At 35.6% G+C, this 26,098-nt stretch overlaps 1 protein-coding gene and 1 long non-coding RNA gene across 5 annotated transcripts in view; one reads left to right on the top strand and one right to left on the bottom strand.

The window, feature by feature from the left end:
- Positions 1-26,098, top strand: part of LOC117563622 (protein bunched, class 2/F/G isoform) — a 133,175-nt gene that overhangs the window by 32,818 nt on the left and 74,259 nt on the right. For 2 of the 3 annotated variants that reach the window (XM_034242023.2, XM_052002673.1), the window contains exon 3: positions 10,270-11,106. The exons of the other annotated variant lie outside the window; for it this stretch is intronic. In XM_034242023.2, coding sequence (XP_034097914.1) covers positions 10,270-11,106 — 837 coding nt within the window. The remainder of the gene's footprint in view (positions 1-10,269; positions 11,107-26,098) is intronic. 3 annotated transcript variants of the gene reach the window in all.
- Positions 1-26,098, bottom strand: part of LOC117563629 (uncharacterized) — a 153,493-nt gene that overhangs the window by 78,261 nt on the left and 49,134 nt on the right. The window lies entirely within an intron of this gene.

The following is a 26,098-nucleotide window of genomic DNA, read 5'->3' as shown; positions in this document are numbered from 1 at the left end:
ACATTTGCTAAGTGCCGATTCTATATTTAGTTTCGCAATTTTCGCGTAATTATTTTTTTAATTTTCCGCAAAACTAAATTTAGCAAAAGTTGCAAATTTCACTTTCTATATTATTGCTTTGCTGTGGCGCCTCTCTCCGCGCTTCTCATTTCTAGATACTCCTCCTCTTGTTAAGTTTTGTTATTGTTTTTTCTCCTTTTTTGTTTCTGTCTCTGTCTTGGCGTCGCGTCGCTTAACTAGAGATCTTTATGTACATTTGATATGCATATATGTGTGTGCACGTTTGTTTGTATTGTTGCCAATACATGCATAGTTTAAGCCGGTTTTTTCTTTGTCTGCAGCTTGATGCCGTTTTTAGCTATTTTGCCGGTTTTATTGTTTGTGTTGTTTGTTGTTGTTTCTGTTGCCGTTTATTAGTCATCATCAAACCCCTTTCCCTCCCTCCCTCCACCCCCCGCTCCAATCGCTAACCACCCAACCAACAAGGCGGCCATTTACAAAACTCCATTAAAGTCTCTCTGCCTGTTTCTTTCTTTGCCGCTCTCTCTCTGTCCCTCTCTCTTCTTTCGGTCTTTGTTTGGCACTTTTGAGAGTGAGCTTTTTTCGAATGTTTGCTGTGTACGTGAATGTGTGAATGTGTGTGTGTGTTGTTGTTGTTGCTCAGCTGACGCGAACAGAGCCACGCAGCTGTGCGAACTTAACTCCAAACAGCTGTTTTGTTGTTGTTGTCATTAATGCTGCCGGCGTTGGGTGACAACGCCCACATGGCATCCACAAGAGCACACACATGCACACTCACACACACACACACACACCTACACACATGGTTAGCAAAAAAAAAGAAGAAAAAAAGAAATGTGCAAGTTTAATCAGCATTTTGTGGGCGGACTGCAGTTTGACGAATTGTCGCCATAGCAGTCAGCTTTTGTGCAGTTACATTGGTGGTTTATTTATGGCGTTTTTAATGCATTACCGTAACTAATTAATAAATTGCTAATTGAATTGAAACACTTTGCGGCCGCGCGGCGCCTTGACGCTCCATTAATTTCGCATTCATTTTCTTCACACGCCAAAATTTTGCAATTAATTTATTTACTTTGCCTAACGATTGTTGTTGTTGTTGCTGCTTTTGTTGTGCCAAATTGATACAGACGTATGCATTTGTCACGCTCACACTCAACAACAATACGCACACATTTAAAACAACAAAAAAAAAGAACAATATTCCCAGTCGAAATCAAATAAAATGCAAACAAATTTGTTAAACGTCAAGCGCCGCGGAAAATTAAAAAGTCGCAACGGCAAACAAAAAACACAACAGCAACCAAAAGTAAAAATAACATTTAAATTTAACGAAATTTACCAAGTGATCTTTTTTTCTAATTATATCAGCCAATACTATCGGGTATATTAATTAAGCAACAGATCATAATTTAGGTACTTTAACATTCATATTCTTCTATCTCTGCTTTAAACTTTTCAAACTATCGATATTTGTACTATCGATATTTATAAATACTCATCGGCATGACACTATCTTTTAAATTAAACGAAATTTACCAAGTTTTTTCTAATTATATCAGCCAAAACTATCGAGTATATTAATTATGCAAAGAACATAATTTAAGTACATTATTCTTATTTTTCTCCCATCTCTGCTCTAAACTTTTCAAACTATCGATATTTGTACTATCGATATTTACAAATACTCATCGGCATGACACTATCTAGTCATCGCAACTATTTTCTGTCTACCCACAACGTTTCTTTCCCATTTGTTTTGATCATTTATTTCATTTTTCATTGCCAAAAACGAACGCAGTCACCCATGGCCAACGCCAGGGGGCGCTGCAGTGGCGGCTTCCGCACAGTTCTCTGTGGGTGCAGCGTGTTTGGATTAAAGAAACTACAACAACAACAAATAGAATCGCAAAACTGAAAAAGCTATAATAAATCAAATCAACAACTACACAAAAAATTGAGCATTGCAAATTTGATTACAAGTTTTTCCCGAGAACATTTTGCAAATTGTATGACAAACTGAGGTCGACGCTCCGCTGAATTTGGATTTACCGAGAAGATCATTAAACGCAATTTTGTAGTATTTTTATGAAAAAGCGGAATGATTTATTTTCATAGCCCATAGTTGCGCTTAATTGTGGCATCATTAAAGCAACACATATTTCCACATTTTATGTTGATCATATGAAAAATACTAATATCGAGCTATGCTTCCTGACTGTACGTTTTTAATGCATTTTCATGGTTTTCCTTTATGAGGAAAACAGGTTTTTGTTTTTGAGCTATTTTTAATTTGCGAGTCTAATAAATGATTAAACGAGAATTACGACTAACTAAATGTTTGTCATATTTATCAATTTCGGGAATTTAGTTTAGTTTCCATTTCCAGCTTTCACTGCTGCGACTCCTCAAAGAAGGTATCAGAGGGAGCGCTTATCAGTGTGATAACCGCAGCCCCATCGATTATGCGAGTCTTACGTGAATATATGCCAGTTGTGTACTTGAAATTTTGAAGGCTTTTGCAATGTGCACTTGATAACAAAATATGGGTCTAAGAATACTGCAGCTGGTGTTTAGGGTTTGACTGAGAGATACTCTGTAAATGTGGGATTGATAAATAATGAATGATAATGTCATACATCGAATATTGATGAAATATATATCAAATTGTATTATTCATGTCCATCAATTTATGGAAACAATAACCAGATGATAAATAAATTGAATATAGGATTTTATCCTTACATGAAATTTAGAGAATTGGGTAGTCTATAAAGCTCTTAAATGTTTAGAAATCTCAACACTTTTCCAGTATTCAATAATGTATTATTTTGTGACGTTCATTGTTAGATAGATACAATTTATTTTAAATTATAAATTTTTAATTTCGACTTGACTTCCATAATAAAAAGATACTAAAAGAATGTATTTAAAATTATAAACGTCTAATTTCGACTTGAGTTTCATACTAAACACATACTAAACACAGCATGCAATCCACATCTGTGTTAGCTGACAGCAGGTGGTTGCTATAGAACCCGTTTCAATATACCCTTTGTTGTTGCAACGCAATTGAGAAGCCGAAGAACTTTGTCGTTGTCATTTTATCACTTGGCGCCAGGGCGCTTAAATTGCCGTGACGATATCGCGTGGGTTGTTGGTGTGTGTGTGTGTGTGTGTGTGTGTGCGTGCGTGAGAGTGTGTGTCCATGCAAATACATTTGCACACTTGCGTTCCACATCAAGTGGAAGCTATTTGCCGCCTCTTGGTCTTGGGATCGCGTTTTGTTTTGCATTTGCTGTGACAATGTTTCGTGCTCTTGCCTGTTGTTATTGTTGTTATCTGTTAATTTGTTTAATTGATTGACAGCAACAACTATAATAACAGCAGCAAATTGGAAACAAGGCGACGGTCATGATGCCAAAAAAGTAAAAGAGAATTGCAAAAGTCAAAAGAAGGCGGCGACAGACATAGACACACGAATAACAAAAAAAAAAAAACAAAAATACAGATACAATTTTCAAAACATTTAAAAATAGTGCGCAAATTGCTATTTTTATATTATACAAAACAATAACAAAAGTTGATAACTCTCTCGCATTCGCTCTCTGTCTCTTTTCTGCCGTTTTGCCGTGTGATCAACAGTTATGTCGCTCTCTCTCTTTGCGTTTCCCTCTCTTTCCGCCTTATCAGTTTGGCGCGTTCTTGTTGTCTTGCTCAGTTACAACGATTTACACACGTGAATGATTCGACGATTCTCTCTCTCTCTATCTCTCTCATTTACGATTTTCACTCTCTCTTCATCTTTGTGGCGTTTATCTCTGTTTTGCTTTCGTCTAATTGCATTCTTTCAAGAGTTTTGTTTTGTTGTCTCGGCTGCCGTTGTTATTGTTTTTTTGCTTCCACTTTGCTGCTATTCTATTTCTATTGCTACCTCTTTTTTGTGTTGTGTTTTGTCGTGTTGTGTTGAGTGTTGTTGTTGTTATTGATCGCACTGTGCGCATTGCACATTATCGCCATGTTTGTATTTGTTGCCATTTTTCGTTGTGCTAAAAAAGGAGAAAAATAAAGCAAAACAAAACGGCCAAAAAGAGAGGAAAAAAATAGAAAACACATTTTTTATTGCGTTGCGGACTTGACTTTTTTCGCTTTTGCCTTGTTGTTTTTATTGCCCAACTAAAAAGAAATCGCTGCAGACCTGAAATATTAAAAAAATAGTATATAATAATAGTAACATTTTATAGTATAACATATAATTTATACACTATTCATATTTTTTATAATACGTGTTGATGAAATTTAAAACTCAAAATAAGTATTTTTGGAGTGTGTCTTGGCTGCGTAGTTTTAGAGCAACAGATCAGTATTTATGGTTACATTTCATTTTGTACCATTTCCCTTCCAATAGAACAGTTTGAAATTTGCTGTACAAATTACCCAATTAGTACATTGCAAAAATGTACCTTTAACATGTTTGAGTCTCCGCTAAGCAATTGTTATTGCCCAAACTCGGGAATTTCCCAACACGAAATGTCCCACAAGAAATATCCCACGGTTTGAGAGGCACAGTTTGCGTTAGGGAATTTAGTCTATACATAAACCGCTTGTGCAAGCAGTGCGCTGCTATAGCAAAGCAGTGCTAAGTAGTTCATTGATTTAGCAAAGCAGTGGTAAGCAGTTAATGTGTCAGACGTTACTTTTCAAATTACACTTAAGCAGTGCCTTTGAAAACTTTTAAACTAATAAACAATTTTTTTTTATCTTCATTACAGGTAAGCGAACAATGACTATTTAAAGCACAATTATATTAAGCGTCAGAGTGAGTAGTAAATGTACCTACAATTTCCCCTATCCGCAAAAACAATTGAAAACTCTTTCAAAAATGAAAATCCTTCTCACATTTCGCATTTCAAACCGAAATTCATGCACAATTTGTCTTGTAAATACAACAACTAACCAAAGCATTAAACATTTGTCCAAGTTACACCATAATGAATTAAATTTGTCTCTGTTCGTTAAATCGTTGTTGCTATCTTTGTGTCTCTTATTCTCGCATTCTTTCTCTCTCTCTCTATCTTTGACTTCAATTTTGAGCTAATTGTGTTGTCAACTTAAAAGATTATATTACGAAATAATTAAGTGTTATATAATAATGTTTTTCTAGTCGCTTTTCTTTTGCCTCTTTTGGAATACCCTCGGTTAGAGTATTTAACGTAGCTCAATTTTCGAGTAAAAGCAGCAGCCATCGATGAAAATGTTGCGATAAAATGCGACTTGCGTTTTGTATTGAATTTTATTTCATTTTTCATGGTTAATCTCAGATGAAACTAAAGAGCTCCAAGCAGGGGGCAAGAAGGGGGGAGGGGAGAGGCGGCCCCCATGTTGACTGCATTTTGCTTTTCACAATCGGATTTTTCTCTCTTTTCACAACTCGTCGACAAAAGCAGCCTCAGTTCCATTCACCTAATTTCTTTTCGTTTCGAAAAAAATAAACACAACACTTTTATTTCCTTGTTTGTTGTTGTTGTTTATGTTCAGTGTGTCGCCGTAGAAAACCAACAACAACAACAACAAATGCTGAGCATAATTTTGCATTGTTTTGCTGATAGGTAGAGGGGGAAAAACATGTGCGAAACTCGCATGTAATTTGTGCATTTAACTTGCAACAACAACAACAACGTCAACAAGTAGCAAAGACAATGCCACAACAACAACAACAACATTAACAACAACAACGACAGCAACAAACAATTACACATTTGGGCATTGCACGACAATTGTTAACATATTTTGTTTTTCGTGCATTATGCAACAGAAATAATCACAACAAAAGCGGCGTCGTTTGTCGGCATTGTTTAGTTGCTGTTGTTGTTGTTGTTTGTTTAAATATGCCACATGCATATTAAATTAGTTACTTTAATTAGAGCTCCAACTTATTTGGCACTCTGATTCTCTTCAGTCCCTTGAAATTTTAATAAACTCTGCAGCAGACAAAATAAAGTTGTAAATTCAAGCCAAGGAGAAGTTGCTGAAGTTAACCAAGCTTGTTGAGCACTTAAAATAATATCCTTGCACAATTTCAAATATTCTTGTAGAGCAAATTAAATATAGAGGATTTTATTCTGTAGTTGTACAGGGTATCAGGCAATTTGAAATGTTATGCAGAAGCAGTCACGATTTTCTTTTTGAATGAAATACATGTTTAAAGTAAGAGTTGTTTACTGTTTTGCATTTTTGAAATCATTTTTAACTCTTTTAAGAAGTAATTGTTGCATAATTTGTAAATTTCATTTTTAAAATTGAAAATTAAAGTTACTTGCTTATTTTTCTTATTTATTACGATTTTCGTATTTAAAGGGTTAGAAGATTTTGAACTAATTCGTATTTCTGATATCGGTTTTAACTCTATAGAAGTATTTCTTATATAATTCGTAAAATTCAATTTTTAAAAATGAAAAGTTTTTTGCTCCTTTTTAATTTTTTTTATAATCTTGAGTTATTATTTTATTTTAAAGATTTCTGAAATTATTATTAAATGTGCATATTGATTGCTAAAATTTGACTTTAACGACAATCCAAGCTATAATAACCCGTTTTAAATGCTATAATAAAGTGTCTGAAGTACACTCCGCTTTTTCCCTATACTCCTCAAATTTTAGGTTACGTTTTTTTAGACTATTAATTTTGCATTTTAGAATGATTAAAACAGCTCTCACTGCCGATATGACAGCGATCTGTTTATCGATAATTATTATACCCGCTACCCATAGGGTAGAAGGGTATTATAACTTTGTGCCGGCAGGAAATGTATGTAACAGGTAGAAGGAGGCATCTCCGACCCTATAAAGTATATATATTCTTGATCAGCGTCAACAGCCGAGACGATATAGCCATGTCCGTCTGTCCGTCTGTCCGTATGAACACCTAGATCTCAGAGACCATAAGAGATAGAGCCATAATTTTTTTTCGACAGCATTTGTTATGTTTGCACGCAGATCAAGTTTGTTTCAAATTTTTGCCACGCCCACTTCCGCCCCTGTAAATCAAAAAAATTGAATAACAAGCGTAATTTTAAAGTTAGCGTTACGAATTTTGGTATATACAGTAATAACTATAGTAGTTATGATTCCTGAAAATTTGGTTATGATCAGATAAAAATTGTAGAAGTTATTAAAGAAATACTTTTTTATGGGCAAAAAGGCGGTACTTACAAGGGGTCTTAGTTGCTTTGGCTGACAATCTGGTATATTGTGCCGTCTATGGTATGCATATTGAATGCAGTACTATATCGATATACCACATATACCATTTGGTATATTTTTAGTATTTTTGTAGTATATTTGGTATATTTTGAGAATAATACCGCAAAATATATTGCTTTTATTCAAAATGGGTAGCGGGTATCTCACAGTCGAGTACACTCGACTGTAGCTTTCTTACTTGTTACTATTGGTAACAATAATCATTTTTGTTAAAGTATTAACCTAAGTATTATTTCTTTATAGTATACAACTTAACTCTAAGTTCAACTTAACTTTTTATCGATGTGCTTGCACCGATAGTAACAATTATCGATAAAGACATCGCTTTGATATTGCGACAGTCAGAGCTGCCTTAATAATCATATTTTATTGATGTGTTTGCACCGATAGTAACAGTTATCGATAAACTTATCGCTATCATATTGCGACAGTCGGAGCATCATCTTTTATCGATGTGCTTCCACCGATAGTAACAATTATCGATAAAGACATCGCTGTCATATTGCGACAGTCGGAGCTGTCAGAATCATCATTTCTTATCGATGAGTTTGCACCGATAGTAACAGTTATCGATAAACATATCGCTGTCATATCGGCAGTCAGAGCTGTCTTAATCATCATCTTTTATCGATGTGTTTGCACCGATAGTAACAGTTATCGATAAACTTATCGCTGTCTGTCAGAGCTGTCTTAATCATGTCTTAGCTAATATGCCCCACAATCGCATTGGATAATTAAGAGAAAAGCGCGCCAAATGAAAAGTTTGGTTGTTGTTATTGTAGCTGCTGCTGTTGCAAGTTGTCGTCGTCGACGTTGTTGTTGTTGTTGTAATTGTTGCAGTTATATCCCGGATGTGTGCGGCGTTGACTGAGTGCTGCTAACTGCAATGTTGCTTTGCCAGCTTGCAACTGCCACTGTTGATGTTGCTGCTGCTGTTGTTGTTGCAGTTGCCGCAGCTGCTGACTGAAAATGGGGGAAAAGTTTTGGCTGCTGTCGTTGTCATCGTTGTTGCTGTTGTTGTTGCTGTCACAAGATCTTTCAGCCTGGTTGCATTTTATTTATCGTTTTGCGCGTTGTGTTTAGATTTGAGTTTTGTGGCCAAATTGTGTGCGCCACAGAGAGACACAACAAAAAAGACAAGAGGAAAACCCTGGAGAGTGTGTGGCAAGAAAAAACCGTTGATGGCAAAATGTGGAAGATGGAAGATGGAAAATGAAGATGTTTTTATTAGGTTCGTCAACGTGGGACTTCAAAAGGCGCCTGGCGGAAGCGAAATTGCTGCTGAATTAATTGGCTGCACTTTTCCATTTTGTTTTTCTCTCTCGATGTTTCTCTCGCTCTTGCTCATCTTATGTTGCATGCCACAAAGTCATTTGACAATTTTCATTTCACTTTTGACTTTTGCCTCGTGTTTTTGTTTTCGGCTGCCTTTTTATTTCGATCGCATAAATTGCATTTTCATGTTGGCGTTGCCCATTTGCAACAATCATCATCAACATCAACATCATCGTCGTCGTTGTCGTTGCTGTCGTCATCATCCATGCCACATTTATCAGTGGCAGCTTCTTCTATTTTGTTGTTTGCCACGATTTATGCAGAGAACTGGAGCGCATCGGCACATTGCCACAAATGTTGCATAATGCATGTTGATGTCGCTCTTTACGCTGCACTTTCGATTATTTGCTTGAATTTATGAGATGCGATGGCGTAAGGTTTGATAAAGATGATATATCAGTCATATCTATGGCTAATTAATCGTTAACTTCGACAAGTTTTAGCTAATGAGGCTGTTAAAGCTTTACTAGAATAATCGATAGTATTTCTGGTTACTGCTAAGATTAATGAAGAAAGAATTGATCGATAACTTCGATACGTTTTAGCTAAAGCTTTATAAAAAGGATCGATTGCACAAACTGATTGATGATTGCCTAAATTGATATAGATGTAGATAAGGTCATGAATCGATAGTTGCCAGAAATGGTCTTTAATACTATCGATATGAATTAAATATCGATAATTAAAGCCTTACTAAAAGGTTGCAGAGTAATTTTAATGATTGCACAAACCCACAGAGATTTTAAATAAGTTCATTAATCGATAGTTGCCATAAATGTTCTTTAATACTATCGATATCCATGAAATTTCGATAATAAAAGTCTAACTAAAATGATCGAAAGCATTTTTGATGATTGAATAACCTGAAACCTGTGAGAAACGCTCATTAATCGTTAGAGTTTCCAGAATTGTTTTTTTAATACTATCGATATGAATGAATTATCGATAATTAATGATATATTGCATTTTTGATGATTCCACAAATCCACAGAGATGTTTAATAAGCTCATTAATCGATAGTTGCCAGAAATGTTTCTTAATACTATCGATATGAATGAAATGTCGATAATTAAAGAACACCCAAAACGCTCACTAATCTATAAAGTTGCTAGAAAAGTTCTTAAATACTATCGATATGCATGAGATATCGATAATTAAAAGCCAGTTCACTTTTTGCTGCAGAGTTTGGTTTTGTTATTTGTTTGATTTCATTTCATTTGCCTGCCCGAGACGCGTTCCACACACTTCAGATCAGATCACAGCCACGCCCACAAACAACTCGCTGACGTTGCTGGTCGTGTGTTGCAGAAGCATCAATCACAACTCGCCACCAACCTTCCCTTTCTCCCTCTCACTAAACTCCCCCTCCTCTCCTGCTCCCAATCCCAACAAAAAATATTGGCAAAATTGACACTGAAAACGAAAACTGAAATTAATTATGATTTGATTTCGAATTTGCGAATTTGGACTCTGAGAAATATACAACAAATATCTTCTGCTTTTTCCCCCTTTCTCTCTTCTTTCTCTCTCTCTCTATATATATTTTTGATTTTGCGACATCTTTTGCGCGCATTACAACACTGTAACTGTAAATGTATTGCCCAACCACCATAAAATACAACAAACAAACAAATGAAACACACAAAAACAGCTTCGTCCGTGCCACGTTCAACAGCAACCAGAGCAGCAACAGCAACCGCAAACGCGCCTTTAGCAATCCGCACATCGCCTCCCACATGCCTCTGCTTGCCCCCGACGGTCGACGCCTGCAACCACATCTCTATTACTACGACAAGAGTCATTCGGGTCGCAGTTCCTTCTGCGTGGATGAATCCCTTTGGCCTGCAGCTACAGCCAGCAGCAGCAGCGCTGGCAATCTGTACGCTGCTGCGGCTCCGTCACTCTCCGCTGGTGAGGAAGATCCCGAGGAGGCCATCGATCAGTTCTCCCCAACGCTCTACAATCGATTGACGGGCAGCGGGAGCAGCAGTCGAGCCATTCCCATACCCAGCAGCAGCAGCAGCGCTGGCAACAGTCCGCAGCATCATCATCACTTCCATCATCTGCATCCTCATCCGATGCAACATCATCACCATCATCATCATCATCACTTGCCACAGCAGCAGCAACTGCCACAGCAACAGCTGCAGCAACGTTCGCTTAGCACTGGCTCTGCGGCTCCGGCGGCAACAGCTGCTGCTGCGGCGGCTGCAGCTGCGGCAGCTGCCGTTGGTTACATGGCATTCAGCGCGAGTCCCACGGCGGGATTTGTGCACGCCTATTCACCGTTCTATGGCAGCACGCCGGACACTTTGTGTTCTCCGGAGAATGGCGGACGCATCTCGTTTAGCTACGATCCCGAATATGGACAGAGCATTCATCGGCTGCAAGTGCCCCAGGATGTGGCACACAATAACAACCAGAACAGCAGCAACCAGAGACGCGCTAGATCGCCGCTGGATGGCGCCACTGTGATGGCCGTCAACAGGTCGGTGGTGGTTGAGTCTCCCGATTTCCAGTTTGGTTTAACGGTTTCCGCATCTAATTCTACTTCAACTTCTTCTTACTTCTTACTTCTATGTGATTTGTGTGTTAACCTCGCATCGTTTGAACTCTCTTTGTCTCTGTCTTTCTCTCTATATCTTTCTCTCTATGTTTTCTTTACTTAAATGTTGCAAGCCACTTGTTGACGTTGCACGTTCTACACGCAACACCAATAACACACACATTTGACATCAAATTGGTTGCGTTTAGTTATGATATATCTACAAAATGTATCTATGTGTATATATCTTCTATATTAAGCTCAGATTTCATCTCCAGATTCGGCATGTTTCATTACATCTCATTTATTGGTGTGGCATGTGGCATTTAATTGGTGTTGATTCTAGATGCATTTATATATAGAATGGTTTAAAGTTCAATTGAAACTTGCAAACTTCATTTTCCAGTTAAGAAATATAACAATTTATTTATTTTGGTTGAAGTTGCATTTATGTATAAAATGGTTTAAAGTTCATCTCAGAATTGAATTCATTTTGAAGTTTACAAATTATAAGAATTTATTAAAAACAAGAAACCATTCAATCCATTTTGATTGACGTTTCATTTGAAGAATGGTTTAAAGATCAACTTAAACTAGAATTCATTTGAGAGATTAAAAAAAAAACTATTTAATACACTCTGCAAAGCAAACATTTAATCCAGTTTAATATATTGAAATGCATTCATCATTAAATTCAAATTAAAATACATCTTCATAAAAAAAAGATTATATCAAGCATCGCATAAATTCCAACAGATTATAAAACTTTTCTCATCTCAAGATATTTTTTATTGTCATTTCATGGTAATATATCAAAAGGTGAATGTTAGAGGTGTGGGTATTTAAAATATGAACAAATGCTTGGCATTTAAAGCAAACTAGATTTATTTATAGATATGAATTTCTTTTTTCATTGACAGCATATTTTTGTTTATCTTTATAATAATGGATATTAATTGCTCGAAAAATGAAATATTTCATCTTCCCCTTTTGCAAGTGCAAGTTTGCTGAACTTTAGCTGCACTCAGTTTTTGCAATTTTTCATTGCAATAGAGATTTGCACAAAATTGCTTTCTTATGCTGTCATCGCGCTCTGAAAGAACTACAAATTTCCGGTCTTATCCAAAACTGATGATGTGCCATTCGTCATGTGATTCACGCTCGAAACTTGCGCAGCGAATCCTTTGCGAACGCAAAACGCAATTTATTTGCACGAAAGGAAGCCCTTTAATTATAAAAGAAAAAAAAAACGAAGAAGAAGCTTCTTTCCCTCCCTCTGGGGATTTGCCCCGAAACTATTCAATCAGAATTTGCGCATTTAAACTCTTGTCATGTCCAATGGCAAAAAAAAACACAACTTGGGATCTTGCTGCTGCGGGTTTTGTTGGGCTTAAGGTTTCCTTTTGCGCAAAAGAGTTGGACTGGAGTTTGGTATAAATGAATTTGTTTCGACCTGCTGAATGACCAAAATGATGTCATGTCTAACTTGGGATTTTGTTGTAATGCTTCTTTGGCGCGTTCGCGTTTCGCATTTCTTTTTTTTATACCCGCTACTCATAGGGTAGAAGAGTATTATAACTTTGTGTCTCTATTAAATGTAACAGGCAGAAGAAGCCATTTCCAACCCCTTAAATTATATATATTCTTAATCAGCCGAGACGATAAAGCCATGTCCGTCTGTCCATCTGTAAGAATACCTAGATCTCTAGACAATAATAACTTTAGTATTTAAATTTCCTGAAAATCTTAAATAAGATAAAAATTGTAGAAGTTATTTAAGAAATACTTTTCTATTGCAAAGAACGTCTTTTACAACCGGGTTTTAGCTACTTTGGCTGGCAATCTGGTATATTTTTACCTCCACGGTATATTTCTAATACTATATCGATATACCAAATGTAGCTTTTGGTATATTTTTGGTATATTTGTAGAAGGTAGTGGGTATCTTACAGTCGAGCACACTTGATATATATTTTGACCTCCATGGTATATTTTAAATACTATGTCGATATACCAAATGTAGCATTCGGTATATTTTAGCATTTTTGCGGTATATTTTTGCTATATTTGTAGAAGGTAGCGAGTATATTACAATCGAGCATACTTGATATATATATTTTGAACTCCATGGTATATTTTGAATACTATATCAATATTCCAAATGCAGCTTTCGGTATATTTTTTTGTATATTTTTAGAAGGTAGCGAGTATCTTACAGTCGAGCACACTTGATATATGTATATGTTGACCTCCATGGTATATTTCGAATACTACATCGATGTACGAAATGAAGCTTTCGGTATATTTTTGGTATTTTTGTAAAAGGTAGTGGGTATCTCACAGTCAAACACACTTGATTTCCATTTTGACCTCCATGGCACATTTTAAATACTATATCGATATACCAAATGTAGATTTTGGTATATTTTAGTATTTTGATGTACATTCTTGGTATATTTTTAGAAGGTATTTCACAGTCGAACACACTTGCCTGTAGATTTCTTACTTGTTTTTTTCGACACAACTCCATGTGGATGGTGATGATGATATCGTAGCTGCTGCTGCTGATGATTCGTAATAAAAAAGCAATTTCATATATATGAACTGCGACGCAGTTTGTCGCCTGCCCCAAGTCGCATGCCCCATGCCACAACATGTCGCATGGACAGCTGGAACTGCGCAATATTTGTGCGGCAATGTGTCCCTTAGGTCTAGTTGGCCAGAGACCTAAGAGAACGCGCTTAGAGAACCTTCCCAAAAAAAAAAAAACAAGGAACAACGCGCTTTTGATAAAGACCACATAATGAGACCTCGAACTCAAACACTTGAGCTCCCCTTTTCTCCTAATTTTTATTGGCAATTTAGTTTGGGGAATGCGCAGCAAATGAAAAAAACGCGACGCAATTGCATGCCGCAAGGCATTTTAATGTGTTTTATGTGGCGGAAAAGTGAAAAAACTGGCAAATAAATTGAATTTAGGCAGACAAAAGACAAACTAAGGAAATACAAGATTTAATTTGTAGCTGGGCAAAGTTCAAGTTTTTAGTTGTGGTTAATTTCAATGAGTTTTCTTAAAGTATAGTTGATTGTTTGCATTTAAAAACAGGATTAACCAAATCAAGTCTGACTGCATCATAAAGTGCGTGTTCAGGTTATGAGTAACAAGTTCGCTTATTTTATGAATCATTATTAGATGAGATCAGTATTCCAACTGAAACTCATTCTCTCAGACGTCATAACTAAACACGAGAACTTTCCTTAAGCTTACGTAATTTATTTGAAGAATCTTTCGTGCAGAAAATTATCTTTAAATGCACAAAATGTTTGCTTGCTCTTGCCATATTTATCAAGCCCTTGAAATGCATTAATCAACCATAAGAGAGTACAGTCGCTGTCCGAAAAGACAAAAGTTCAAGGTTAAAAAACCCCAAATTGCATTTTTCGAAAGACCAAAAAAGTGTTTTTTTCTGAGAGTTTTAATTATGCAGCGCGCAACGAATGCTTCTTGACTTGAAACTTGTGTAGCGAGTTATTGAAAGGGGGCGAGAAAAGGAGAGTGAAAGGTGAAGAGAAGAGTAGAGGAGAGGAGAAGGTCTCAATGCAGCATATAAACACACATACTCAGATAATGTTTGGGTGCCTCTTGAGAGAGGGTCCCCATGACCATAAATATAAGTGAGCTGCGATTCATTGTCGACATTTGGCGTTTGGCTGCGGACGCTTGGCTGCTTCGATGATGTCAGCTTTTATTTTTGGCCAACGCAAAACCTCGCAAACAAAACAAAAAGAAAACAAAACGAAAAAAACAAAACACAAAAAGCCGCAAGCCTTAAAACATGCCAAAAATAATATTCAATGAGAGCAGCACAACACAACACAAGACAACAAAGTAAAAAGGCAGCCAGAGAAAAACCTCAAGTATAACAAACAACAATTACGAGTATCTTCACCCAGACATGAGACTCAAGACATGCTCTCTGCTCAGCTCTGCTTTGCCAGTAATCCATGCGTATGTGTGTGTAAGCTGAGCACCTTTGGAGCCCCCATAACTCTGTTGTCCATGGGTCTTGAACTTGTTTTGGCCAACGTCGTAAAGTTCTTGCCAAAAAAGCACAAGAATATGGCCAAAAACAGAGCCAGCAAACTTTGTTGTGGCAGATCGAAGCACAAATTACTCTAAAGCATCAAAGAAAGTTAACTGTCAGTTAAACTGCAAGTTAATTATATAACAGAGCTTTCATTGAGGGCTTTCGATCATTCTAACTTGCTCTCTCGAGAGCGTAATTTGCAATCCTTGCATTTGCTTTCTACATGTTTTTCATGCATAACTTAACTGCCAGTTAAACTGTCTGATTAATAATTAACAGAGATTTCTCTGAGAGCTTTCTCTCTCTGTTTCTTACTCTCTCGAGAGCGTAACTTTCAAACCTTGGCTTTACTTAGCTGTCAGTTAAATGAATAACAGAGCTTTCGCTCTTCACCTTTTGCTCTCTCGAGAGCGCAATTTGCATTCCTTCCATTTGCTTTCTGGCTTTTGAAATGCGGAACTAATCGCTTGACAAAGTGATAAATAAAACTGTGGTTAAATGTGCACCTTCATATTGATTTAGCTCGTCACGGTAATTACTGCAAACGCTGTAACAAAGGCTTTAAGCCCAACGCAAGAGTACTCAAAAAAAAAAGCAACCCACAAAAAGACAAAAAAAAAACAGCTACAAAACCACAAAATTTGTTTACCTTGGCCACGCAATTTATCTGCGTCTGCGTCTGAGTTTTTTGCGTTTGCGTTTGGAGTCTTCGGTGTTTGGTCTGCGATTTCGACTCCGTCGTCTGAAGCTGAAGCTGAAGCTGTGGTCTCTTTGGGGTCTTTGCAACACGCTTACTTATTATCTTGAGGTTATTTTTGGACCGCCGAGAGCAGCTTTCCATTGTTTACCCGAAACTCTTATAGGCCGGCAAAACAACTTGAAAAATCTGCTACACTTTTTTGCCTTCATATTTTTCGGTTTTCGTGGTTTTTTTCCTTTTGACATTTTTGTTTATTGTTTTTGCTCTCTTTCTCTTGGACGGGGGATTTTATTTTTTTTAAATTTGTTTTGGCCGCCCACTTGCGCCCGGTAACAAAAATTTTTTTATACGGCTGCCGCAGCTGTTCTTTGGCATCCATGAGCCTAGTCATCATTCTTGAGACTTTCATGCTGTCGTGACAAATGAAATTGCCTATCGATAACTCACTTAACATTCTGGCATTCACATTTTTATGTTGTTCCCATTCCCCCCTTCGCACTTTACACAAATTTAAAATGTCTTGTGAATTGGTTGGACTTGGAAATAAAATTTGTAGCTTGCACAACAAAATTTGTATATATGTTTAATGTACATAAAATATTTTATATTTGTTTCTCACCAATATGATTTTATTTCTTTGCAGGTATGTACGATTTTTATATGGGGGAAATTACAAATATTCCAATTGGGATTTGGTGAGTTTTTAGTCAATTTGTTAATTGTTAATTTTCAGAGAGTTGAATATTTCAAATTATTGGTTAATTTGAAAAGTATTTAGGATAGTTAAAACCATAATTAGCTTTGCGAATTCAAGCTCAATTCGAACAGCAATTTAATTGAAACTTTGCATAAACTATGTACATAAAAGTTACTTTTGGCCTTTAATTAACCAAGTTTGTTAATAGCCAATTGCAATTGCCTTGAAACTTTTCATACAATTTGTCTATCAAAATGTAATATAAACTGACAACACACAAAAATTGCAAAACATTTGAAGCTGCTTTGTCATTTTGGCCAGCTGAAAATGTCAAAAAATGTGTGTTTGATTTGAATTTGATTTCCTCGCGTAAAGCCAGAAACTGTATGATAATCATATGAGCATCAATCAAAGTCAAACGCTAAGATTTCACAAGTCTCTCATGACGCAGTCAAATGTGAGCTTGCAAATCAACTTTTATATTTGTGCGCGATTATAATTAAGAGTTGCCACGTTTAGCTATCCATAATATAGCTGAATAGAAATTAAAACACACCCACAGACGGACAGACAGACAGAGAGACAGTTCATGAACTGTAATAACAATGACAAGCAAAGTAAAAGGAAACTAGGAAGAGAGTAGTGGGAGTGGAAAGCACATAAGAACTAACTGTCATTGGCACAAATCGATGTGATTACATTAGCGCTAAGCGGAAGAATAGACAATAACGACGACAAAGTCGACCAGCATAACAATAAAACAACGCTAGCTGGCAATAACAACAACTCAGACTGAGACTGCGACAACGACGCCGTTGTGTCTGGAACGTTGGGGAATTGTTAATTTTGCACACTAACGCGATTTACAGATACAAATACAGATACAATCACATATGTGTGTTTGGTACTTTTTGCGCTTACAATGCACCGCAAATTACGTTCAAATGGCCGCCACTTAAGCTGCCAATAAGTGGGCAGAGAGGGAAGGGTGAGATAGAAGGGAAGGGTATCAATTTTCACTAACTAACGACACGTGTGTCCAATTTTTGACTTACTGTGAAATCATTTTATTGCATTGCAGCGAGTGTTGCCTCGAAAGTTGCATCTAAAGCTCGCCATCTTTAATAAAAGCTCTCCTTGGTGAGCGATTTTAAAACAAAGCTCTCTCTGGTGAGCGAGTTTCAAACAAAGCTCTCTCTCTGCTGAGAGAAAGCTTTGCATCTTACGTAATTCCTTTTTGTTGCATTTTCTTAAACGTTGCACTCAATTAAATTGTAAATTCAATTAAAGTAGTTAAACTTCTGTTGCCTCCCTCGTTGCAGTTTGTCATTTATGGGCGGGTCCGGTTGCGCTTTTATGGCATATCCTCGCCTCCAAATTGAGGCGCAACAACATTTCGTAATTGTCGTAACATTTATTATTATTCATATTTATACGACAATATATTGCATCAGACATAAAAGCCATAATATTTTTCTAAATGCAATTAACACACAAGCTCCTCCCCCTCCACGGTGTGATTTCATTTTACAATTATATGCACTGAACTTTGTCATTCTGGCATTGAGTTGAAAAATGCGAATGCGAAATGCAGTTTCTAATGGCAGCTGTAAAATTAATGGAATTAATTGTAGGTCTAAAGGTCGCCACTGGGCATTTAATTGGCTAGTTTAAAATACTCTCGATAGCAATGCAAAGTTAACTAACTGGAAAATAAACTAACAGTTAAGGAAGGTAGCTGAAGTTGAAGGTGGCTTCAATCGTAATATATTTTAAAGTATTCCCTTGAGATAGGAAATAAATTTAATAAATTTTCAAATCTCATTTCTAAGTTATCACTTGTTCTCTCGAAAGCGTAATTTTCATGATTAACTATCAGTTAAACTGCATGTTAAATAAATAACAGAGTTTTCTCAAAAAGCTTTTTATCTTAATCTTTTGCTCTCTCGAGAGCGTAATTTGCGTTTCTTGTATTTGTTTTAACTGACTGCAAAATAAACTAAGTGTTAAGGAAGGCAGCTGAAGGTGAAGGTGGTTTGAATCGTAATATATTTTAAAGTATTCCTTTGAGATATGAAATAAATTTAATAAATTTCGAAGTCGCATTTCTAAGTTATCACTTGTTCTCCCGAGAGCGTAATTTTCATGCTAAACTGCATGTTAAAAAGTAAAAGAGCTTTCTCAAAAAGCTTTCCATCTTTATCTTTTGCTCTCTCGAGAGCGTAATTTTAATGCTTAACTGTCAGTTAAACTGCATTTTAAATAAATAACAAAGCTTTCGCCGAAAGCTTTTTATCTTTTGCTCTCTCGAGAGCGTAATTTGTTCTTCTTGTAATTTGCTTTCTACATTTGTCGGCAACTTCAGTGGCAATTTATAATTAGTATTTAAAACAAAAGCCTTTTTGCCAGCTAATAAACCCTTTTTGATAATTTAACTGAATATACATGAAACTTTCGCTGTGCGACATTTATTTTCAACTCTTTTTTAGCTGTTGACCCTTTGCTCGTACTTTGGCAAAAGCTAACATTTAATTACTTTTCCAAGCAGCCACGTGGCGAATGTTGTTTACACACAACCAGCCATGGCTTGCAAAAGCAATTTTAGACATTTTCGCTGCGTTTATTTGGCCAAGCTAATGAGCTGGCGGCGACGCCGCGCCTCCAACCCTCTTTAACCGCGAGGGTGTTGCTGGTTGCTCTCGGTTGGTTGGTGGTTGCGGCTGAGGCATTAAAAATAAACCAAAGCTGTGTTGGCACATGGTGCGCTTCATTAGTTTCCACAAACAAACCAAATCATCTGAAGAACAACGACAACAGAAAATACAAGTACAACGAACAACGCTGTTGTTTTTTTTTAGAGCGCTTAAGTTCATTATGGTTTCGTGTTTCACTTCATGTTAGCACAAAAGTCTGTGTGTTTGAATATGACCAGTCTAAACTGAAGACTAGCATATTGAGCGACCCCCAGCGACATGGCTAATATGACAAATGACGGCAGACAGCTTGGCGACACGGCAAAAAACAAAAAAAAAACATTAAAAACTGCAGCAAACCAAAAGAAAATCGCTGAGCGAAATTTCTAGTTTGCTTTGCACGCTTTGCATAATGCATGACGCCTTCCTATTTTTTGCAGAGAGTGAAAGAGAGGCGTGGCAAGTCATGCTAGTTGTGAAATATCTGAAAAAAAAACAACTGAAGTGGGATGGGGGGAAATGAGAAAATTCAGCGTAATTTATAACAATTATTGTGCAAAAGCAATTCAATGAAGTGGCGAAGACGCAAGACTTTGCAGAAGAGTGAATGCTCTTTTAGTTTAGAGGAGATATTTTAAAAGTTTTTAGATTAAAAATTGAAAGAAATGTTCTGTGAGTAGAAAAGTAAAGAATTGTTAAAACTTTCTTAAATTCAATGCTAAAATAATCTAATTTTCAATTAAAAGGTTTAATGAATGTTTAAGTTAAACTACAATTAAACTCAAATATTTTGTCATTCAAGCAACGGGTTTTCTTTCTATGAGATCCTTTATCTTAATTATATAGTGTTGTTATTATAAAAAATTATTAGACAGCAAAGCAAACAAGCAAACTAAGAAAATAGTTTAAAATATTAATTAAATTATTAAACAGCTATTACCTAGCACAATATTTCTTCAATTTTGTTAGGTTAAAAAGAAAATAGTTTAATAAATAGTCTAGTCTCAAAGTGAATTACTAAAAAAAATAAATTTTTGTTCATCAACTATCAAACAGGCCAGAGATTAATAATTCCAAATGATCCCTTTAATAGTTTCAGCATTTCTCTCTATTCAAAATTTATATAATTGAACAGTAAAGTAATTTTTGAAGTCAAGTAGACAACTTTTTACTATTCCTTAATATTCGTAATTTATCTGTATTGAATAATGCTATAAATTAAGCAAATTTGTTGAAATAAGTGTACTTTAAAATTAAGAATTGGGCAGTCAGTTTGTTAAACAGACAAACTTTTAATATTCCATTAATCATATTCCTTAAATAGTCTCATCATTTATCTGTATGAAATAATGCAATAAATTTAATAGTAAAGTGGTCTTAGTTAATCAAAACTGATTACCTTATAGCTAAACTCATTGAACCTTTGAATATGCCACAAAGGAATCACTTTTCATAGTCTCTTCATTTATCTGTATTAAATTGCGCAATAAATTTAATAGTATAGTAGTCTTAGTTAATCAAAACTGATTACCTTATAGCTAAACACGTTCAACCTTTTAATATTCCATGCTATTCCTTTAATAGTCTCATCATTTATCTCTATTAAACACTCTAAATTAGCCTCAATCTGACCTCATGAGCAAGTTGACTGCAGTGTTAACTTTACCTTTATGCCACTCCAAGTAATTATCCTTTAATGAACTTCCACAAAACTGACCGTCGCTGACTCTGTGGCAATTAGCACAGACAAGCGTGGCAAGTTGTCTAACATGCCCCAATAAAAGTTGCAACAGGGGGAAATGTGTACCGCCCATTTTTCGGCATAATTACACACATAAAGAGAGAGAGACATGAAGTCGGAGGTTGCCGGCAATAGACGCAACTGCAACAACAAGCTGCAACTGTAACTGCAACTACAACTCTGTGGCAGCCGTCAAATGGGGCAGGCAAACTTCAAAGCAGCGGTTCACATAAAACCGCGAAAGAAACACTAAAAATTATTAGTTGCAATTTGATTTGATGGGATTGCTTTCCACAGTTTTGTGCTGCGGCTGCGGCTGCAGTTGAATTTAATTATGTGCGAATTAATAAATGATTCCAGCAGGAAATAAAGCCGACATGACAGGCAAGCAGACGGTGCCACATGTGGCAAGAAGGGTAACATTTGATATACTTCATGACTGACTTAAAGAATATTTATTTGAATGCATTTCATTCAGAATTAGAACAAAATTCAGGCAGCACCTTAAAGTATGCAACACTTTTTTTATATGCCTGAAATTCTTTTTTCCCCGAAGAATATTCAAAGTCATTTTAAATTTATTTAAGTTATATGTTTGCTTTATACAAGTTCAGGTATTTCCAAGTCGTGTCCATGCAAATTGTTTAGGCTTTGTTATGACTGCTCGAATTCTGTTATTTAGTTTTTTATTCGGCACAAACTGGAGCAATGAACTGCAGTTAGTGGGCCGCCTCTGTGGCTTCTCCACTGCGTGCATTGAATGCGAGTGTGAGTGTGAGTGCGAGTTTGAGTGTATTCACATTTGCATTTGGACACTCTGTTGACTTGTTATTGTTGTTGTTTTGGTTTTGGTTCGACCGGAACCATGAGTTCATAGTGCCCATTTACGACAATTGTAGCTGGGCGAAAAAACGTAAGAATAGAAAAGACGGCATGAAAAATGTAAACATTCCGAATTTATAACAACGAGTTGTTGTTGTATTTGGTCGACAGGTCCTGCTAACCCACAAAAAGTGTATATAGAGGTGATTGCACTTCTTCTGCCTCAGGATTACCTTTGGCCATTTTGTTGTGGGAATTTTCAACTGACACGCGATGCGGGGAAAATGTAAAATTTTCCAGGAATGCATTGTTGTTGCGTTTCAGCAAACAGCGTTTTAATGTAATGTGCATTTTGAGTAGTTTTGTAGGTCTTTATTTGTAAACGCAAAATCAAAAGTTGCGCTATTGAATTAACCCAGTTTCAATAACCCCAACGAGAGATGACTCAAATCACAACAAAAGAAGCGGGGTCTGCACAAGTACATCAGCAATAATCTTGTGTAGACTCTCCTCTCCGACTGACTCATTGCTTGGGCAAACATTTGGACAGCCGGAATGTAAACAGAAAAAACTCTTCATAATATTTGTCCATTTGCTGCAAAAACAAAGCGGACAGCGCTGGGCAAATAAATAGAGTCAAAGGTATTAAATACAAATTACTCAGATTGAGGCTAATGACCTAAAAAAAAAAATTAAAACAATTTGCTATTTGATATATGTATTTTTACTTAGCTTCAAAGGCATGTCTTTAGCTTTTAAAGAACTGCTTTATAGTTTCGTGATTAAATCAAAGAATAACTTATAAAATTATAAAAAAAAGGTCGAGACTTAGGACTTTAAAAACATATTATATTTACCACTAAATTTGAGAGGCAACTGCTTTATAGTTTCCTGATTGAATCAGAGAATAACTTATACAAATATGAAAAAGGTCGAGACTTAAAACTTCAAAAACATATTTTATTTAATACTAAATTTAAGAGGAATTTGAATGTCTTATTAACTTTAGGAACCTCTCTTTAACTTTTAAGCAATCGATTTATAGTTTCGTGATTAAATCAAAGAATAACTTATGAAAAGTGCATATACGAAAAATTATAAAAAAAAAAATATACAAACAGTGCGGTAATATATAAAATTAGTATACCACAATTATACTAATATTAATATACCGAAGGCTTTATGTGATGTAAAACTGTATACTATTTTAAAAGTATTAAATGAGTATACCGCAAAAATACTAAAATCTATCAGAAACTATATTTGGTATATTATTAAAATACTACTGTATTCAATACATACCACAGGCTATATTAGATATATTGATATAATACTATATTCAAAATATACCATGAAGTGTGTAATATACCAGAAAATATATATCAGACAAAGAAACTAAGACTACTAACTTCTAAAATTTTTATATGTTTGCTACTACAGTTTGAGGCGAAGGACTTAAAAAAAACATATATTGTTTACCACAAAATTTCAAAGGAATTATAATATCTTCAGATCTTTTACAACCTCCCTTACAAACTTGTAAGCAACTGCTTTATAGTCTTGCGAATAAATCAAGGGAAATAATAACTCGTTAATATATTTTTCACACCCGCGACTTTTGTAAACAATATTCGATTGCGGATGCTTCACAGCTGTCCTGAGCTGTGTGCCATATGCAAATTGCTGTCATTGACACCTGGCAAAAAAAAAAAAGGAAAAACAAAAGAGCATCGCGAGGTGCGTTGCAATTTCTGTTGGGGGTAAATTGCCAACTGCCAACTGCCAAGAGAAAAAAGATCAACAATTTGGGCTTTGTTTGTCTTCAATATTGATAAATTGAATGCCTGTGCTTGATTTACAAGCGAAGCGAGTCTCCCAAATATAAACAAAAAGCGAGTTAATTTTAATTTGTGTGTTTGATTTAACGTGTTTAATTAATTTATTGACTGACTGAGAGACACACCAGAGCAGAGTTTTAAACGCTTTTGGCCATGTGTTAATTAAAATAACTCGTTTTCATCGTGCGGTTTTACATAATTTAATTCAATTTCGTTTAACTTTGTCATTGACACGATGCGGCTCGAATCTCGCCTCGCCTCGGGACAGGCCCCAAAAAATAAAAAAAATAAAGCAACAACTATGAGTACGAATATAATCGTATATTTTTGTAATAATTTTTGCTTTTTTTTTGTCAAAAAACTTTCACTTTCGTCAGCTGCTGAAAATTGAAGTACGGAGTAATTACAACTTGTTTCATGTTGTTGTGTGTTTAAACACAATCTCTCAGAAAAATGAAAAGTGTGTTATAAATAAGTGTGACACACAATGCAGCATTTAATTCTCGTCACATTTTGATTAATATTTGTTCGGTGTGTGTTGAACTGCGTAGGCCCAGAAAAAAAGCACACTCAACACACCCTCAATCCAAAATCGGGCGTGTTTATAAATATAAATTTCCATGTTGAGCATCTTCATCATATATTTTTTGCAATAATACTTGTATCCTAAATAAATACGGTGGGCGTTGAGTAAAAATATGTGAGTGGAAATGAATAAATACTATATTTATTCTTTCCGTTCTGGGTTTCATGGGAAGCAAACGTGAAGAGCACTTTGAATGGATTCGTTGTTAGCAGCATTTTGAAGTGATAATTATGCTTTATCGCGCGTAGAGATAATAGAAGTTGTTGATAAGATTTGTCATAACCTACAAAAAAAACTTGATCGATTGCCTAACTGTTTACTAGACTTTGTACTCGATTTATTGCCTTTTCCTAATCTGCGTTATCAATGTCTCCTCTATCCTTTGCTTTGTTATTGTTTTGAGAATTAGTATAAATTCTATCTTTAAAATATGATCTTTAGACTATCATATGAAAGATTTACTTCAGCAATTGATTCTATAATAGATTTCGTTTTATTTTAAGAGTTATCGATAGTACTCACAGATATGAGTAAGAAATTAATTTTGAATAATCAGTGATTTAAAGTACAAAATCAATATTAAATACTTTTCTTATAGCGTACTCAAGATTATTATATGAAGGATTTACTTTAACAATTGATTTTATAATATATTTTTTTTTTTGTTTTATGAGTTATCGATAGTACTCATAGAAATGAGTAAGAAATTAATTTTGAATAATCAGTGTTTAAAGTACAAAATCAATATTAAACACTTTTCTTATAACATTATCAAGATTATTATATGAAGGATTTACTTTAACAATAGATTTTATTTTGTGAGTTATCGATAGTACTCATAGAAATGATAACCTTTGCTTCAACCAATTCATTTTGATATTTAGTATAAATTCTATTTCAAACACTTTGTTTATAATGCGTTGTTAATATTGTTATATGAATCACAACTGATAACTTGACTGATTTAATAGGCCTCTCCCACTGTTTATAAAGTTATCGATACTATATATCGGAATGCATCGCCATCCCTCAGTTAACCTTTGTTATAACATCAGCAGCAGCTCTCACCTGTTGAACGTGACATTGATGCAAATTTCGCTGACTGAGCAGCGATGTAAATACTTGATGAGTGTTTGCTGGGTTTTTGTTTATCAATATTTGTTTATTTCGCACATGCGTAAAATGTAAAGCTTAAATTAATTGATATACATATATATAATTAATATTTAAATCACATGTCAACTTACAAATCTATAGCAAAAACAATGCAAAACAACAAAACACAAAAAAAAAACAGTTTAAAATAAAACGAGAACCACAATTTGTAAAAATGTTCGTCTCGTTTGCTGATTTGTCTTTAGCTTGTTGTTGAATTCAAAGCACATTGTTGAATAGGAATACATAATCAAAGTAAAACGGGCACACTGCCAAAAGTGTTGCAACTCTTACATTCTGCGGTTGCTACTGCTTCTTCTCCTTCTTCTTCTTCATCGTGTTGTTGACTAGTGTGCCCTAAATTTGCCTCAGTCCATCTCGCTCTCTCCCACGCCTATAGGACGGTCATGGCGATGAACATGAGCAAGACGAGTATGACCCAAGGGCAAATGAACATCAGGCAGGCAACCTCAAACATTTTGGCTGTTGTGTTGTTGTTGTTGGCAGGGTGGCAACTCTGTCGATGATGTAGATCTCAGGTGGGACAACTGTTGCTGTCGTCAAAAGGCAAAGTTTACTCTTTGTTTTTTTTTTGCAGAGTTCGTCACACTGTTT

Source organism: Drosophila albomicans, chromosome 2L, assembly GCF_009650485.2.
Source record: "Drosophila albomicans strain 15112-1751.03 chromosome 2L, ASM965048v2, whole genome shotgun sequence".
In the NCBI taxonomy this organism is placed as follows: Eukaryota; Metazoa; Arthropoda; class Insecta; order Diptera; family Drosophilidae; genus Drosophila; species Drosophila albomicans.
The sequence above is the reverse complement of the archived record's forward strand: the minus strand, read 5'-3'. Positions and strand labels throughout refer to the sequence as shown.